Source organism: Palaemon carinicauda, chromosome 33 (genome assembly GCF_036898095.1).
Source record: "Palaemon carinicauda isolate YSFRI2023 chromosome 33, ASM3689809v2, whole genome shotgun sequence".
Classification (NCBI taxonomy): domain Eukaryota; kingdom Metazoa; phylum Arthropoda; class Malacostraca; order Decapoda; family Palaemonidae; genus Palaemon; species Palaemon carinicauda.
The window spans coordinates 24,689,709-24,705,463 of record NC_090757.1 but is presented as its reverse complement, the minus strand read 5'-3'; the positions used below and the strand labels follow the sequence as shown (position 1 = coordinate 24,705,463).

At 40.0% G+C, this 15,755-nt stretch overlaps 1 protein-coding gene across 1 annotated transcript in view; it reads right to left on the bottom strand.

The window, feature by feature from the left end:
* Positions 1 to 1,372: 1,372 nt before the first annotated feature.
* pont (pontin) overlaps positions 1,373 to 15,755 on the bottom strand; it is a 59,639-nt gene continuing 45,256 nt past the window's right edge. Inside the window, exon 8 of the mRNA XM_068356870.1 lies at positions 1,373 to 1,611. Coding sequence (XP_068212971.1) covers positions 1,452 to 1,611 — 160 coding nt within the window. The 3' untranslated portion in view covers positions 1,373 to 1,451. The remainder of the gene's footprint in view (positions 1,612 to 15,755) is intronic.

Below are 15,755 nucleotides of genomic sequence, written 5' to 3'. Positions count from 1 at the left end.
AATCTATGTACAGTACTGTAATGTACTCCAAGTGCCATATAATCAACATACACAATACTAGCAGGTTTGCTTATTCTATGAATGAAGATTTTGTTTATTGACTTCTCCCATTTAGAAATATGTTATACCCAAAGCATATAAAAAAAATCCACATTAAACTTATAATTTATCTTTAGACATAAATTTTACATACATGTACATTTATGTTTATTCCTGAAGTAAATACTAGATTTTTAAGAGCACACAATTCAGCCCAATGGAAAACCTTCCTAATTTTTTTTCTTTATTGGTTGTAAAACATCATAAAATGACACGAAAAAAAATCTTTGGTTAATTTGGACCATATATGACAACTTTAATCACATATTGTAAAGAAAGTAGACTCCAATTGAAAGGAATGACCAAAGTTGCAGATTCACTAGGCTGAAAGAATGGCACTGAGATTAGAAACAAAATGGGAAAAAAGTAAAATGGAGCACACCTACCTGTCCTTCAGAATACAGTATTTGTCTGCTATAATTAAACCTCAAAATGGTCTCATTCCTGTAAGATTGCATACTGCATTTGATTATTTCTAAAAAGAGAATATAGAAAAAGTCTACTATTCTGATGGTTATGAAACAAGCAAAAGCAGAGATTTAGATAAGCCTTCAACATGAAGTATAAAACTTTTGAGACAAAATTCAAGATTATATAACTGCAATACAGTAGTACTGAGAACTACCAACCAGTTCTACGCTCTTAAACAACCATCTTGCCTTTGTGCCTGGATTTTAACATACAACTTTTGTTTAAGATGTAAAAAAGTATTGTATAAATACTGTACTGTATGTTTAATTTCACATAATCCAACCCTATAATTCATAATGGACAACAGATAGCCTATATAAATTTCTTATTTCACACTAGTTGTCTTCGAAGCCTTGCGCATATGTACCATCTGCATGACGTCTAACTCTTGGGCAAATTAATAAAGGTTTTAAACCTACATCAGAGGTTGACGAAGGATTACAATATCGAATTCTGGGATAAGGTTCACCATGAAGAGAATGCCTTAACATACTACAGTACATTCTTCATTCCTTTCTTTTTAATAATTACTGCCAGGTTGACAATGGCTGCAACTAATAAATTCTCCACATTATTTAAGTATTTTCCACAGCTTACCCAAGTAAACAGAAAGCTTTTAGGAACAAACAACTCTAGCATTATATTTTTCACGCAGTAGAGTTTACCACTAAATAAAGAAAAGAATCATCTCTGACATGACCTGAGGATATTAGGAAAGAAAATAAATACAGGCTATGCCTTTCAGTAACTGGATACCTGATATGGGTAATTATAAAATTTTCTAAGGTAAAATAAAGCAAAATAAAAAAAAAGGATTTTACTGCATACTTCAATATAAAAAGTACCTATATATGTACTATATACAAACATTGTATTCGGATCTACATCATAAACTTTTCTGGATTTTCAGCTAACACCTGAGCTGAAGTCTTGGCATCCATGAACAAATCTGCGGCTTCCTTGATGTCTTCAACTGTTACACACTCATTACCGTTCTGCTGAGCCAAAACATTGGAAGGGGTCAATAGTCGTACAGCATACCTGAAAGTAAAGAAGGTCTACTTGAAACACAGCATTTCATTCCAATTTTTTTCTTTTTTATTTTACTGTTCAGCACTGTACAATAATTGGAAATTTCAAGAGCACATCTAAAAAAAAGAAAAGGAAATGACAATTTATTATATGGTGTATATGCCACCCTGTACTGCAGCTACTACTATTTTCTATTTGACATTTTTACCTATCATAATACTTTAAAATTTCTAACTATTTCCCATTTATATTTTATTCGTTACTTTTCTAATTCCTTTCTGTAATGAGCTTCTTTGTCTGTTGGAACCCTGGACCTTGTATCATTCTGCTTTACCAATTAGCGTCCTACCTTGGCTTTTGATAATCACTATATGAATCAAGAGTTTTTTCTATTATAGGGGAAAATCACTTGATTGACAGCTCAATGTAAAATTAATTCTGAGTAATATAATCTAATACAATTCAGATATTCTTTCACTAGCTTAGGCATATTTGTAATTGTCCCCAAAAAGAAAGGTGTTTTATACTTTATCTGATATGGTATTCTTATCCTGATAAACTATTGTACTTCTAGAGCAGTAAAAATCACTGTACCAAACATTGTATCCAACTAACAGGTGAATTATGTAATACTACATATTACTCAATTTCGACTAACAATTCTTAATCCAAAGTGTGCAGTGAGAGAAAGATTACCCTTTGAACATTCAAGAGATTTTCAACTACCTGAAACAAAGTTCAGTCACACAGGTTATAAGACTTATGAAATGCAGAGAAAAGTGGACTGTCATCCTGAAAGTGATCAGCCAATGAAGTAAACAATACTGTTTGTCTCTGACAGTGCATTTTCCGCACAGCATCGGAGGTACAGTACTGTATTAGGGAGCACGACATGTAGACTAGGGATGTGTACAGCCGTGCATCTTCAAAATGCTCTTGAGTAATGGCCATAATAATGTCTATAGAACATGATTGGGGTGGTAACTGTACATTGGAATTGAAGTGAATCAGGCTAAAGTCAAAGGTTAGTCAAAATCCTTCATATAATGACAAGACACTTCTAATTTCTTTGTAGTCTTACTTAAAAAATCTTATTGAGATCCAAGACATGCAATTTACAATTGATTCCATGAACTTCCGCTAATGTTCATATTGCTTCTCCAGAACCTGTTTAATTAACATTTACTTGTAATTCTTTTCTTCTAATTCTATATTTTTCCCATTTCTTTCCTTTAGAAAACACATGCCCTTGCCAATGGAAGGAACATTCTAGCTATAGGTAGTAACTGACACAACAGTATCTGATTACAGTTTCTCAGTTGTGATCTGACATCTACAGATTGTTTGCTTATTATTGCACAATTAAGAGGTTTTCCCTTAGTTTTGTCAGCAATTACTGTGTGGAGTGTGCAAGGGAATTGTTTCCACGAGATCATGATCTGCATTCTCTTTAGATATCATATTGGGGGCAATAATGTGATCTAAATATCTGTTGTGAAGAGAGTATTTCCCTCACGGTACTTCTCATTGAAAAGTAACTTTCATTGGTTGTTAACCAAGTTAACATTTCATTTCAAAAAGCAAAGAAACCCTGCTGTTAGGTCAGGGGAAAAACCAGGTAAGAAGGCTGGTTGAGTCTAGCGGGGATTACGACTAATGACAAGCCTCCACCTTAAACAATTCTCTTAGTCAGGAGACTTTCAATAGAGATAAGTGTCTTTTTTTCTTGATGTTGTTAGCTTTCTTTGTTAAAATTCAGAAGTACAGTGAATCTTCTTTTAAAAGTGATAATTCTGGTCCTACCCGGCTCGTTGCCAAACCTAACCTAATTCCCTCTCCAAGTTGAGTCTGGTGTTTCTTTCAGTAAGGGTTCTAAAAGATGGCTGCACAGTACAATTTGAAAGCCTCTCACAGCCTTGAATTCTATAACTACTTTCATCCCATCTACTGCAAAACCGTTGCAGGCCACAATCGTAGTCACTCTACAAGTCTACTAGATTATGACGCAGAAGACAGAGGGTAGTCTGATCTTAATACCCTTCCATTCACCATAGTAAGCACTCCTAAACAACCTCATTTTACTTATGTGGATGGCGTGGCATATTATTTGACTCGCTTAAATCTTAATGGGGTGAATGCAGTTTCAACTAAAGTTGATAATTTTCATTATGTTTCAGATAACAGTGTATGCCATGGTTAGCATGCTCGGCCGCTACCTAATCACGGGTTAACTCTAGTGGGATAAATGTAGGCGCTAGTACAGCTACTGCCAAATGAGTCTTTTGCAAGTATGTGCAGTGGCCCACATCAAGTGGTAAACTAAACAAGAAATCAACTGATTTTCACTTAGCTAAAGCAATTATTATTAGGGGATTCAGTGTTATGAAGCTTCATCTGTGGTGGATAACGGGGGAGGGTGGGCTGTGTCACCTTAGCAGTACCAGCCGAACTCGGTTGAGTTCCTTGTCAGGCTGGGAGGAACGTAGAGAGGAGAGGTCCCCTTTTTGTTTCCTGTTTGATGTTGGCTACCCCCCAAAATTGCGGGAAGTGCCTAGGTATATGTATGTATGTATTATTATTATTATCATTATTATTACTAGCTAAGCATCAACCCTAGTTGAAAAGGCAAGATGCTATAAGCACAAGGGCTCCAACAGGGAAAAATAGCACAGTGAGGAAAAGAAATAAGGAAATAAAAAACAATATAAGAAATATTGAACAATTAAAATAAAATATTTTAAACACAGTACTGTAACAACATAAAAAATATATATTTCATGCATAAACTATAAAAAGTCTTAAGTCAGCCTGTGTAACATAACATCATCTGCTGAAAGTTTGAAACTTTGAAGATCTACCAATTCAACTACCCGATTAGGAAGATCATTCCACAACTTGGTCACAGCTGGAATAAAACTTCTAGAATACTAGTAGTATTGAGCCTCATGATGATGGCCTGACTATTAGAATTAAATGCATGCCAGTTATTATGAAGAGGATGGAACTGTCCGGGAAGATCTGAATGTAAAGGATGATCACAATTATGAAAACTCTTATGCAACATGCATAACGAACTAATTGAATGACGGTGCCAGAGATTAATACCTAGATCAGGAATAAGAAATTTAATAGACTGTAAGCTCCTGTCCAACAAATTATTAAAAGAATCAGCAAATGAAGACCAGACAGGAGACAATACTCAAAACAAGGTAGAATGAAAGGATTAAAACACTTCTTCATAATAGGTTGATCACTGAAAATCTTGAGACTTTTTCAATAAGCCAATTTCTTATGCAATTGAAGACACAAACCTAATGTGTTTCTCAAAAGTAAATTTGCTGTCGAGAATCGCACCTAAAATTTTAAGTCATACAGAGTTAGAGAAACATTATCAATACTAAGATCTGGATGTTGAGGAGCCACAGTTCTTGACCTACTTACAATCGTACTTTGAGTTTTGTTAGGATTCAACTTTATGCCCCATAATTTGCACCATGCACTAAATTTAGCTACATCTCTATTAAGAGATTCAGCAACCCCAAATCTACATTCAGGAGATGAAACTGATCCAATGAATGTAGCATCATCTGCATATGCAACAAGCTTATTTTCTAGGCCAAATCACATGTCATGTTATCATATAGTATGAAAAGTAATGAGCCAAGAACACTAACACTGAGGAATACCAGATGAGGTAAAACATGAAAGTGAGGAATTATTTCCCTTTCAAACCTTACGTAACCTTATTACTGAGAAATACGTTAATAAGTGGATTAAGGTAAGTTTTGAAGGTTCTAATTCTTCCAAATCTGCAGAATTAGCTATGTCCAAGACCCTTTGTATCCTTTAGTTCATAACGTCGTGTAAAATAAAATCACTATACAGTGAACCCTCGCTACTTCGCGGTTCGACCATCGCGGATTCACCACTTCGCGGATTTTTTTCATAACCCATATATATATACATACAGTGATACCTCGGTAGTCGAACGACTCTATACTCGAACAATTCGGAGTTCGACCAAAATTTTCGAGAAATTTTTGCTGCGGTGCTCGACCAAAAATTCGGTACTCGACCAGCCGAACACGTGACGACCGCATGGGCTTTGTGATGATCGCGCCATCTCGGCCACTCTCGCTTGTTCGGGAAGCATCAGTTCTCTCGAGAGCGTCACTCAGACAACGCGCGATCAGCATTCGTTGTGATTTAGTGATTTTCAGTGCTTTTAATTGCTTTTTTAGCTTTCATAATGAGTCCCAAGAAAGTAATGAGTGTTAAGGGGAAGGAGAAGAGGAAAACAGTGCGAACAACGATCGAGTTGAAGAAGGAAATTATAGCGAAATATGAGAATGGTGTACGAGTGTCCGATTTAGCGGTAGAATACGGAATGGCGAAGTCGACCATTTCTACGTTTTTAAAGCATAAAGAAATGATTAAGAAGGCGAATGTTGCAACGGGAGTTACGGCGGTAACTAAGCAAAGGCCACAAGTGATTGAGGAGATGGAAAAGTTGCTTTTAATATTTATTAAAGAAAAACAGTTGGCCGGGGAAAGTGTTAGTGAAGCGTTCATTTGTGAAAAAGCGTTGCATATCTATGAAGAATTAGTGAAGAAAAGTCCGAGTACCAGTGAAAGTGATTCATTTACATTTAAAGCGAGCAGGGGTTGGTTTGAAAAGTTTCGTAATAGAACAGGTATTCATCGTGTTACTAGGCATGGGGAGGCAGCTAGTTCGGATCAAATTGCAGCCGATAAATACGTGGGGGAATTCGATCGGTACATAAATGAACAAAATTTGATCGCACAACAAGTCTTTAATTGTGATGAGACTGGGTTATTTTGGAAGAAAATGCCAGCCAATACGTACATTACCAAGGACGAGACGAAGATGCCAGGTCACAAGCCAATGAAAGATAGGCTAACATTGTTGCTGTGTGCAAATGCAAGTGGCGATTGCAAGATCAAACCCTTGTTAGTGTACCACTCGGACAACCCCCGGGTGTTCAAACGAAATAATATTTGTAAAAGTGCACTACCAGTTATGTGGCGCTCGAACACTAAATCTTGGGTCACAAGACAATTCTTTACTGAGTGGATAAACGAAGTGTTTGCCCCCCAGGTTAAGGCTTACCTCATTGAAAAGAGCTTGCCAATGAAATGTCTTCTGGTTATGGACAATGCTCCTGCACATCCTCCAGGTCTCGAGGACGACTTGAAAGAAGAATACAGCTTTATCAAAATCAAATTCTTGCCCCCCAATACTACTCCCATACTCCAGCCCATGGACCAACAGGTCATTTCAAACTTCAAAAAACTCTATACCAAGGCCCTTTTCAGAAAGTGTTTTGAAGTGACCAGTGACACGAAGTTGACCCTAAAGGAATTCTGGAAGGAACACTTCAGCATCCTCAACTCTGTTAACATGATTGACCAAGCTTGGCGAGGTGTGACCTATAGGACATTGAACTCTGCCTGGCGTAAGCTGTGGCCATCATGTGTCACAGAGAGGGAGTTTGAAGGTTTCCAACCAGAGGCGGGTCCAAGCACTGCTACCCCTGTAATTTCTGATGACACTGATGTCGTTGAGGAAATTGTTGTCATGGGCAGGAGTTTGGGGCTTGAGGTCGACAAGGATGATATTGATGAGCTTGTAGAAAGCCATTCTACCGAGTTGACTGTGGAGGAATTGTTGCACCTGCAACAACAACAGCAGCAGGATCTGATTGTGGAGCAGGAATCTTCAGAAGAGGATGAGGTAAGGGAGGATGTTCCAAGTTCTCTCATCAATGAAATTTGTTCCAAGTGGGCAGATGTGCAGGCTTTTGCTGAAAAATACCACCCAGAAATTGCAGTAGCAAACCGGGCAGTGCATATGTTTAATGATAGTGTCATGTATCATTTTCGAAAAATACTGCAGAGGAGGAAGAAACAATTAACAATAGACCAGTTTTTCACAAAAGAAAAGAAAGCTGCTACATCAAAGCCTGTTTCTCCTCCAAAGAAGAGACAAAGAAGAGAAGAAACCCCTGAAATAGATCTGCCCACCCTTTCATTGGAGAGAGAAATAACTCCTGAAGGAGAACTACCCCGCCACATCATGGAAGGGGACTCTCCTTCCAAGCAGTAACCTCCCCCTTCCATCCTCTCCACATCCATCCCTGTATGCCATCGAACCGCTGCTCAAAGGTATGTTCACTACAGTACAGAAAATGGTTTAAAATTGTTTTATTTTAGTACAGTAAATGGTTTAAAATTGTTTTATAGGATTTTCTGACCAATTTCATACACATTTAGATAATTATTGTTGTTTAGGTACACGTTTTATTAATATTTTGGGCCTGTTCGAGTGCTTGGGAACGGAATAGAATATATACCATTATTTCTTATGGGGAAAAAAAATTCGGTACTCGAACAAATCGGAGGTCGAACACGGATCTCGAACGGATTATGGTCGAGTACCGAGGTATCACTGTATTGGTAACAACAAAATCAACATACTGTACTGAATAATCAATATAATCGATGCAAAAACTAACCTATACACAGATGTGTACAGTAAATGCGTTTGTTTCTTCATTATGATCAGAGAAACGTAGTAAACAAAACATTGGTTGCCATTTTTTATCGTGCTTTTTGGCGTGTTTAGGAAACGCATGATATAAAATCGCCTCTAATATTTGTGCCTGTTTTAGTTTAGGGTACTGTAGTACATGCATTAAGTGTTTTGTACATTAAAGGGTAGTTTGTTAACAGTACTACGTACAAGGGAAGGTTCTAAAAGTCTGAATATACATGTTAAATAAATAGGTAAATATGGTGTCACTACTTCGCAGATTTTCACCTATCGCGGCCGGGTCTGGAACCTATCTACCGCGATAAACGAGGGTTCACTGTATTGACTCAAATTCAGAAAAAGTCAAGCAATTCCAGTTACCGTTTAGTCATTAAGCCGTCTATATGCTGACTTGTATAAGAATCATCAGTTGCATAATAGTGTCTTAGACCCCCCCCCCCTAAATTTGTATTCTTGACCCAATCATTGCCTCTCATAAACAAAATTCTTTACATTTATATTTTGCAAGTTGGTTGACTAGATAGATGATGTTTGTGAGTAATCAAGTACAGTAGAGAATTCTTGAATCACTTTTCTTAGCAGATTCTGAGTTTATTGTTTTAAATGGCTTTCCTGCTTGATTTGTTAGCATTCAATTCTTGCATTGGGAAAGCACTGTTTTAAACAAATCAAGACATCCTTCTTTCAAATTGTGATAAGTGTTTATTTCCTTTTAATTTGTCTTTCCTGCTGATTTTTTGCATAAAGCAGTATTGTAAATTAACATTGTGAGGAGTTCAATTTAGTAAACAGAATGACTAACATTAAATTTTCATAACGGCTGAGAGCTTAGTTGTCTTTTATGGAGGGGATAACTATATGTCACAACAACACTCCCTTACCTGCCAAGTTAGTGATGAGTTTATAGACCTTAACTTATCTAACTTCCTTTGTTATTCTCAGGTCAAATAGCCATGTTTTGTGGGAGATGAGTCTGACTTGCCTACCCAGTTGCTTACAGTCTAGGGGCCATAATTACATAGAATTTCCCCATTTAGGGTTGTGAATATTCACTTCTATTTAGGGTTAGGCTTCTCTCAAAGATTCTCAAATTATTTAATTACTGTAGATCCTTCTGCAGCTAACCCTTGCTGTTCCATATTCCTAATCACTCTATTAGATATATAAATTATAGAGGCAGAAGATTGAATAGGTAATCTGGATCCCTATATCCCTCCTCATGCTAAGGTATGCGCCCCTCAGCAACATCTTTTTTATTTTGGGGCTATGGCGTTTCATATCATGTATGCTCCAAATTTTTATTCTAATAAATCTACATATTTCTGTTATTGGTAATGTACCACCTAATGCTAGGCGATTACTTCACATCCATGATAATGTGTGATTCCATTCGCTTGCAAGCTAGGCCACAAAATTACCTCAAATATTCAATTGTCTCATTAGATATTGATTGGTTAAAGACAACAGTAACCTGCAGGTGAAATCTTACTGTAAACTGGTGTAATCTAAAGTAAAATGTTATTTTGATAATAAAATAAATTTTTGAATATACTTACCCGGTGATTATATAGCTGCAACTCTGTTGCCCGACAGACAACTCTACGGTAAAAACTCGCCAGCGATCGCTACACAGGTTGCGGGTGTGCCCAACAGCGCCATCTGTCGTCCAGATACCCAGTACTCAATGTAAACAAAGACTCAATTTTCTCCTCGTCCCACTGCGTCTCTATTGGGGAGGAAGGGAGGGTCCTTTAATTTATAATCACCGGGTAAGTATATTCAAAAATTTATTTTATCATCAAAATAACATTTTTCAATATCTAACTTAGCCGGTGATTATATAGCTGATTCACACCCAGGGGGGTGGGTAGAGACCAGCAATATATGTTTACACTTTTATGAGCTAAGAGTTTTTATTTCATTTTAGAAGTTATCAAAATAACAAAAACAAAATAAATAGGTACCTGGTAAGGAAGTCGACTTGAACAATTACTCTGCCTTTTAAGTACGTCTTCCTTACGGAGCCTCGCGATCCTCTTAGGATGCTGATCGACCCCTAGGATCTGAAGTATCAAGGGTTGCAACCCATACAACAGGACCTCATCAAAACCCCTAATCTAGGCGCTCTCAAGAAATGACTTTGACCACCCGCCAAATCAACCATGATGCGAAAGGCTTCTTAGCCTTCCGGACAACCCATAAAAAAACAACATTTCAAAAGACAGATTAAAAGGATAAGGAATTAGGGAATTGTAGTGGTTGAGCCCTCACCCACTACTGCACTCGCTGCTACGAATGGTCCCAGTGTGTAGCAGTTCTTGTAAAGAGACTGGACATCTTTCAAGTAAAATGGCGCGAACACTGACTTGCTTCTCCAATAGGTTGCGTCCATTATACTTTGCAGAGATACATTTTGCTTAAAGGCCACGGAAGTTGTTACAGCTCTAACTTCGTGCGTCTTCACCTTAAGCAAAGTTCGGTCTTCCTCACTCAGATGTGAATGAGCTTCTCGTATTAACAATCTGATAAAGTCTGACCAAGCATTCTTTGACATAGGCAAGGATGGTTTCTTAACTGAACACCATAAAGCTTCAGATTGGCCTTGTAAAGGTTTAGTACGCTTAAAATAGAACTTAAGAGCTCTAACAGGGCAAAAGACTCTTTCTAGTTCATTGCCTACGATCTCCGATAAGCTGGGGATATCGAAAGATTTAGGCCAAGGCCGAGAAGGCAGCTCATTTTTGGCTAGAAAACCAAGTTGCAGCGAACAAGGGGCTTTTTCTGACGAAAATCCGATGTTCTTGCTGAAGGCATGAATCTCACTGACTCTTTTAGCCGAGGCTAAGCATACCAGGAAAAGAGTCTTAAGAGTGAGATCTTTCAGGGAGGCTGATTGTAACGGCTCCAACCTGTCTGACATGAAGAATCTTAGTACCACGTCTAAATTCCATCCAGGGGTAGCCAAACGACGCTCCTTGGTGGTCTCAAAAGACTTAAGGAGGTCTTGCAGATCTTTATGTTTGGAAAGATCTAAGCCTCTATGCCGGAAGACCGATGCCAACATGCTTCTGTAGCCCTTGATAGTGGGAGCTGAAAGGGATCGTCCTTTCCTCAGGTATAAGAGAAAAACAGCTATTTGAGCTACAGAGGTACTGGTCGAGGATACAGAAACTGACTTGCACCAGTCTCGGAAGACTTCCCACTTCGATTGGTCAGCGAGGTTGCAAAGAGATCTATGGATGGTTTTACCCCAAGTGGCCCAAAGTCTCTTGCACACATCCTTGTGGAGGGTCCATTCGGTTGGAATTACTTGCCCTTTCCGACTGAGACAATCTGCAATGACGTTCAAGTCGCCTTGGATGAACCTCGTTAATAGGGAGATGTCTTGACCTTTGACCAGATGAGCAGGTCCCTTGCGATCTCGTACAACGTCAGTGAGTGGGTACCTCCTTGTTTGGAGATGTACGCCAAGGCCGTGGTGATGTCCGAGTTAACTTCCACCACTTTGCCTCGAAGGAGAGACTTGAAGCTTTTCAAGGCCAGATGTACTGCCAACAGCTCCTTGCAGTTGATATGCATGCTCCTCTGACTCGAGTTCCAAAGTCCTGAGCATTCCCGACCGTCTAGTGTCGCGCCCCAGCCCACGTCCGATGCGTCCGAGAAGAGAACGTGGTTGGGAGTCTGAACAGCCAGGGGAAGACCCTCTCTAGGTTGATATTGTCCTTCCACCAAGTCAGACAAGACTTTATCTTTTCGGAAACCGGGATCGAGACCGCTTCTAGCGTCTTGTCCTTTTTCCAGTGAAAAGCTAGATGGTATTGAAGAGGACGGAGGTGTAGTCTTCCTAGTGACACAAATTGTTCCACGGATGACAGCGTCCCTACCAGACTCATCCACAGCCTGACTGAGCAGCGTTCCTTCTTCAGCATCTTCTGGATGGATAGCAGGGCTTGATCTATTCTGGGGGCTGATCGTCTTGTTGTTCAGCAACGTCCTCATCAGAGGGTTCCTCATCCGAAAACTGATGAGGAAACGGCAATGGAGTGGGCAACGTCTGGCTCGCTGAGTCCGGTCGCACTGGTGCATGCGTGACGGAGCCGTACGCAACATCATGGAACTGCTGCACAGTCTGTGAACTGTCAACAACCATGGGTGCGCGAGGAAGCACAGCGTCAACCCGAGACTGTCTAGACCGTCTGGGTTGTGCAGTCAACACCCTACCGGGTTGCTGAGGTTGACGCACTGCGTCAAAACAAGTCACCTCTGCTGGTTGTTGAACGTCCTGAACGTCAACAACCACCTCCGAGCGTCGCTTAACGTCAACGTGCGGCTGGCAACCCACACTGGGTCGCATCGGTGGAGGAACCACCTCAACTGGCAGATGCGAGTAGGTTACCTCAGCGTCAACAGGGCGCACAACCGACCGGTTGGAAGGTTGTTGGCCAGAAGGTTCGGTAGCAACCTTCTCCGCATTAAAGTCCTCTATCAAGGACGCAAGCTTGGACTGCATGTCTTGCAGCAAAGCCCATTTAGGGTCTACGGGAGCAGGTGCGGCAACAGACGGGGTTAGCGACTGAGGAGGTACCGCTTACCATCCCTGAAAGCCTTGTTATGCATGACATAATTGTACAGCAAAACTTCAAAGGCTCGCTGTGAAGTTGACCTGTAAAAACTTGGAGCATCTCCTGGCCAGGCGCCAGGGAGAGTCTACGAGAATTGAGAAGTCTATCTGGGCAGAGGCATGAACACCCAAGTCGAGAACTTCTCTCGTGTCATATCAGACTCTCGCTCTATAAACCAGTTTAAAAGAAGGGAAAGCAAAGGCTGTATCCCCCAAACTCCTCCTGGTGAAAAACCAGTCGCCTAGCCAACGTAAAGCTCTCTAGGAGAGCGAGAGAGCACTAGCTTAAAAACAACGGCTTCGAAGTAGCTAGGCCTAGTGTAAGCTCTGACGTTTAGGCGAACGAGGAGCAGCAGTTACAAAAAGATCCGGACAAAGATCCTTAAAAAAATCATCATGATTTAATTAAAGTCCATAGGGGGCTAGGCAGCTTAGGCTCCTCTCCATCTGACAGAGTCCTCAAGGGAATATCAGTAGGAGGGGGAACAGCAACTTCCTCATCTACAGAAACCTTGTCCGATAAAAGCTGAGTCTCAAGCAAGGGAGAGACCTACCGTTGTGGCAATGCTTTACAAGCAGAGTCCACACTCACTGGTGCATTAGTAGTGGACCAGAACGCAACGTCATGTAACTGCTTGACAGTCTGTGAACTGTCAACAACTGAACTGTCAACCACAACAGGTGTGTGAGGACGCACAGCGTCCACTAGAGACTGCTTTGACTGCCTAGACTGAGCAGTCAAAACAACTCTAGAATGCGGAGGTTGACGCACAGCGTCAAAACAAGTCAACTCCGATTGTTAGTGAACGTCTTGAACGTCAACAGGAGCATCAGCAAGTGGCCTAACGTCCAAATGCGGCTGAAAAACCACACGAGACCGCATCAAGTGTGGTTCTAAACAACCTGACTGACGTGACTAAGCTACGCCAACGTCAACAGTAAGCACAAAGGAACGTTAGGTTGGCTGAAAGCCAGGATATCGATGAGATAAACGGCTAGACTCAACGGACTACTCGGCAGAATAGTCATCCATAAGGGAGGCAAGCATATACTGCATGTCTTGCCATACAACCCATTAAGGATCAACGGAAATGGTTGTGGTAAGAGACGAGGGTAACGTCTGTGACCGCAACACTTTGCCAACAAAAAAAAGACTCTCGGAGTCTGTGTTACGCTTTTGTTAGGCGGCGAGCAGTTATCCGATGACTGCATAGGGTCAGAGCTGTCCTAATGGTTGTAACTAAGACGCTGGACATGTCCTGAAAGGACTGACTTTCGCTTAAGGGCTTCGAAACCTTGTGAAAGGTTTCTTATGCGAAAAGTCTTCGGATGACGAGGAGAAACAACGTCTCTCTCGTCTTATGGTAGGGGAGATCTTGGTAAGATACACCCGATACCATAGAGGGAAAACGTCTGTTCGTTGATCAAGGCCTCTCGAACCCATAAGTCGTTTGACATTACTTCTCCCCTGGGCTTGGGAGCATACAAGAGGTCCCGGACTAGGTGAACGACAGGCACGAACAGACGAACCCTCGGACGCAACACTTTAACACTTTGCGCATATCACTTTATCACTTCGATTTTCTGTTTTGCACTTATTTCACTGAAATCGAAACTTTTACTGATTTCTACCTGAAACACGCAATTCTACCCTTCCTCAAAAGTGAAACACGCAATTCTACCCTTCCTCAAAAGGTAGTAATTGCGAAATCAGTCGTATAATGCAAGCTCATTAATACCAGCAAAAAACAGAAAACATATTTTAAGATAAAATAATCAGTGGCTGGGGAAGAGACTAAACACTAGTTCATATAAACTACGTTTTCAATCTCTCACCGCACATAGCCTGGGGACGAGAGTAACTCGAGAACAACGTTACCCGCTTGAACGGAACGTTTTCTCTCCTCTCTCTCCCTCCGTCTCTCTCTCTCTCTCTCTTTCTCTCTTGATTTCGCACCTAAGAGAAGAGCCCAATTATATTTCGTCAAAAAAAAACATGTTATTTGACTAAAGGAAAAAACTGAAAGGTTTTACAAATAAAAAGTTCCTTTAAAATAGAATTTAAAACATTTAAGCTAAGAAAGAATGAACAAAACGTCAGAATCGATTTACTCTTACTGCAAAGTGAAACCGTGATACACTCTCTCTCTATCGTAACGATAGAGCGCATGTTGAACGTCCTGAACGTCAACAACTGCATGGCATAAATAAACTAAACGTTAGTTCATCTTTGAAAACAGTACGAAGACTATCAAAGAAATTCTTTCATAAAATATTACATTTAAAAAGTTTTAAATCCTTAGCTCTTTAAAAGCTAATTACGATATAAAGGGCTCAACGTTGATTAACTTCGGTTTCCAAGTTAGGACCGCCTACTCCCAGGAAAGGTCGCATATAAACAAAACATTAAAATTTATTTTTACATGTTTATAATAAATGGAAAGTTAATCGAAGAGGCCTAATAAAGGCTGAGAGATATAAAATATATAGAGGAAAATCTATAAATAATTTCTAACGTGATAAGATAATTACTAAAAACCTAAACACACTTCCGTCTAAGGGAAGGGTCGGCCATTTAAAAGTGAAAGAAAGTCCATACTCTCTTTGTCACCATAATTAAATCTATCCAAAACGAGTTCAAGATTTAAGATGAAGATAAAACACCTGCATAGCGAAAGCTCAAAACTAGAATATAGTACTTCACCAAATAGATGTGAAAAACTCCAGTTTAGCAACAGCGAGTAAGTACGTCTTGTCGATAGCTCGACAGAGAGAAAATTGAGTCTTTGTTTACATTGAGTACTGGGTATCTGGACGACAGATGGCGCTGTTGGGAACACCCGCAACCTGTGTAGCGATCGCTGGCGAGTTTTTACTTTAGAGTTGTCTGTCGGGCAACAGAGTTGCAGCTATATAATCACCGGCTAAGTTAAATAATGAAAAACTCAAGTTTAATTA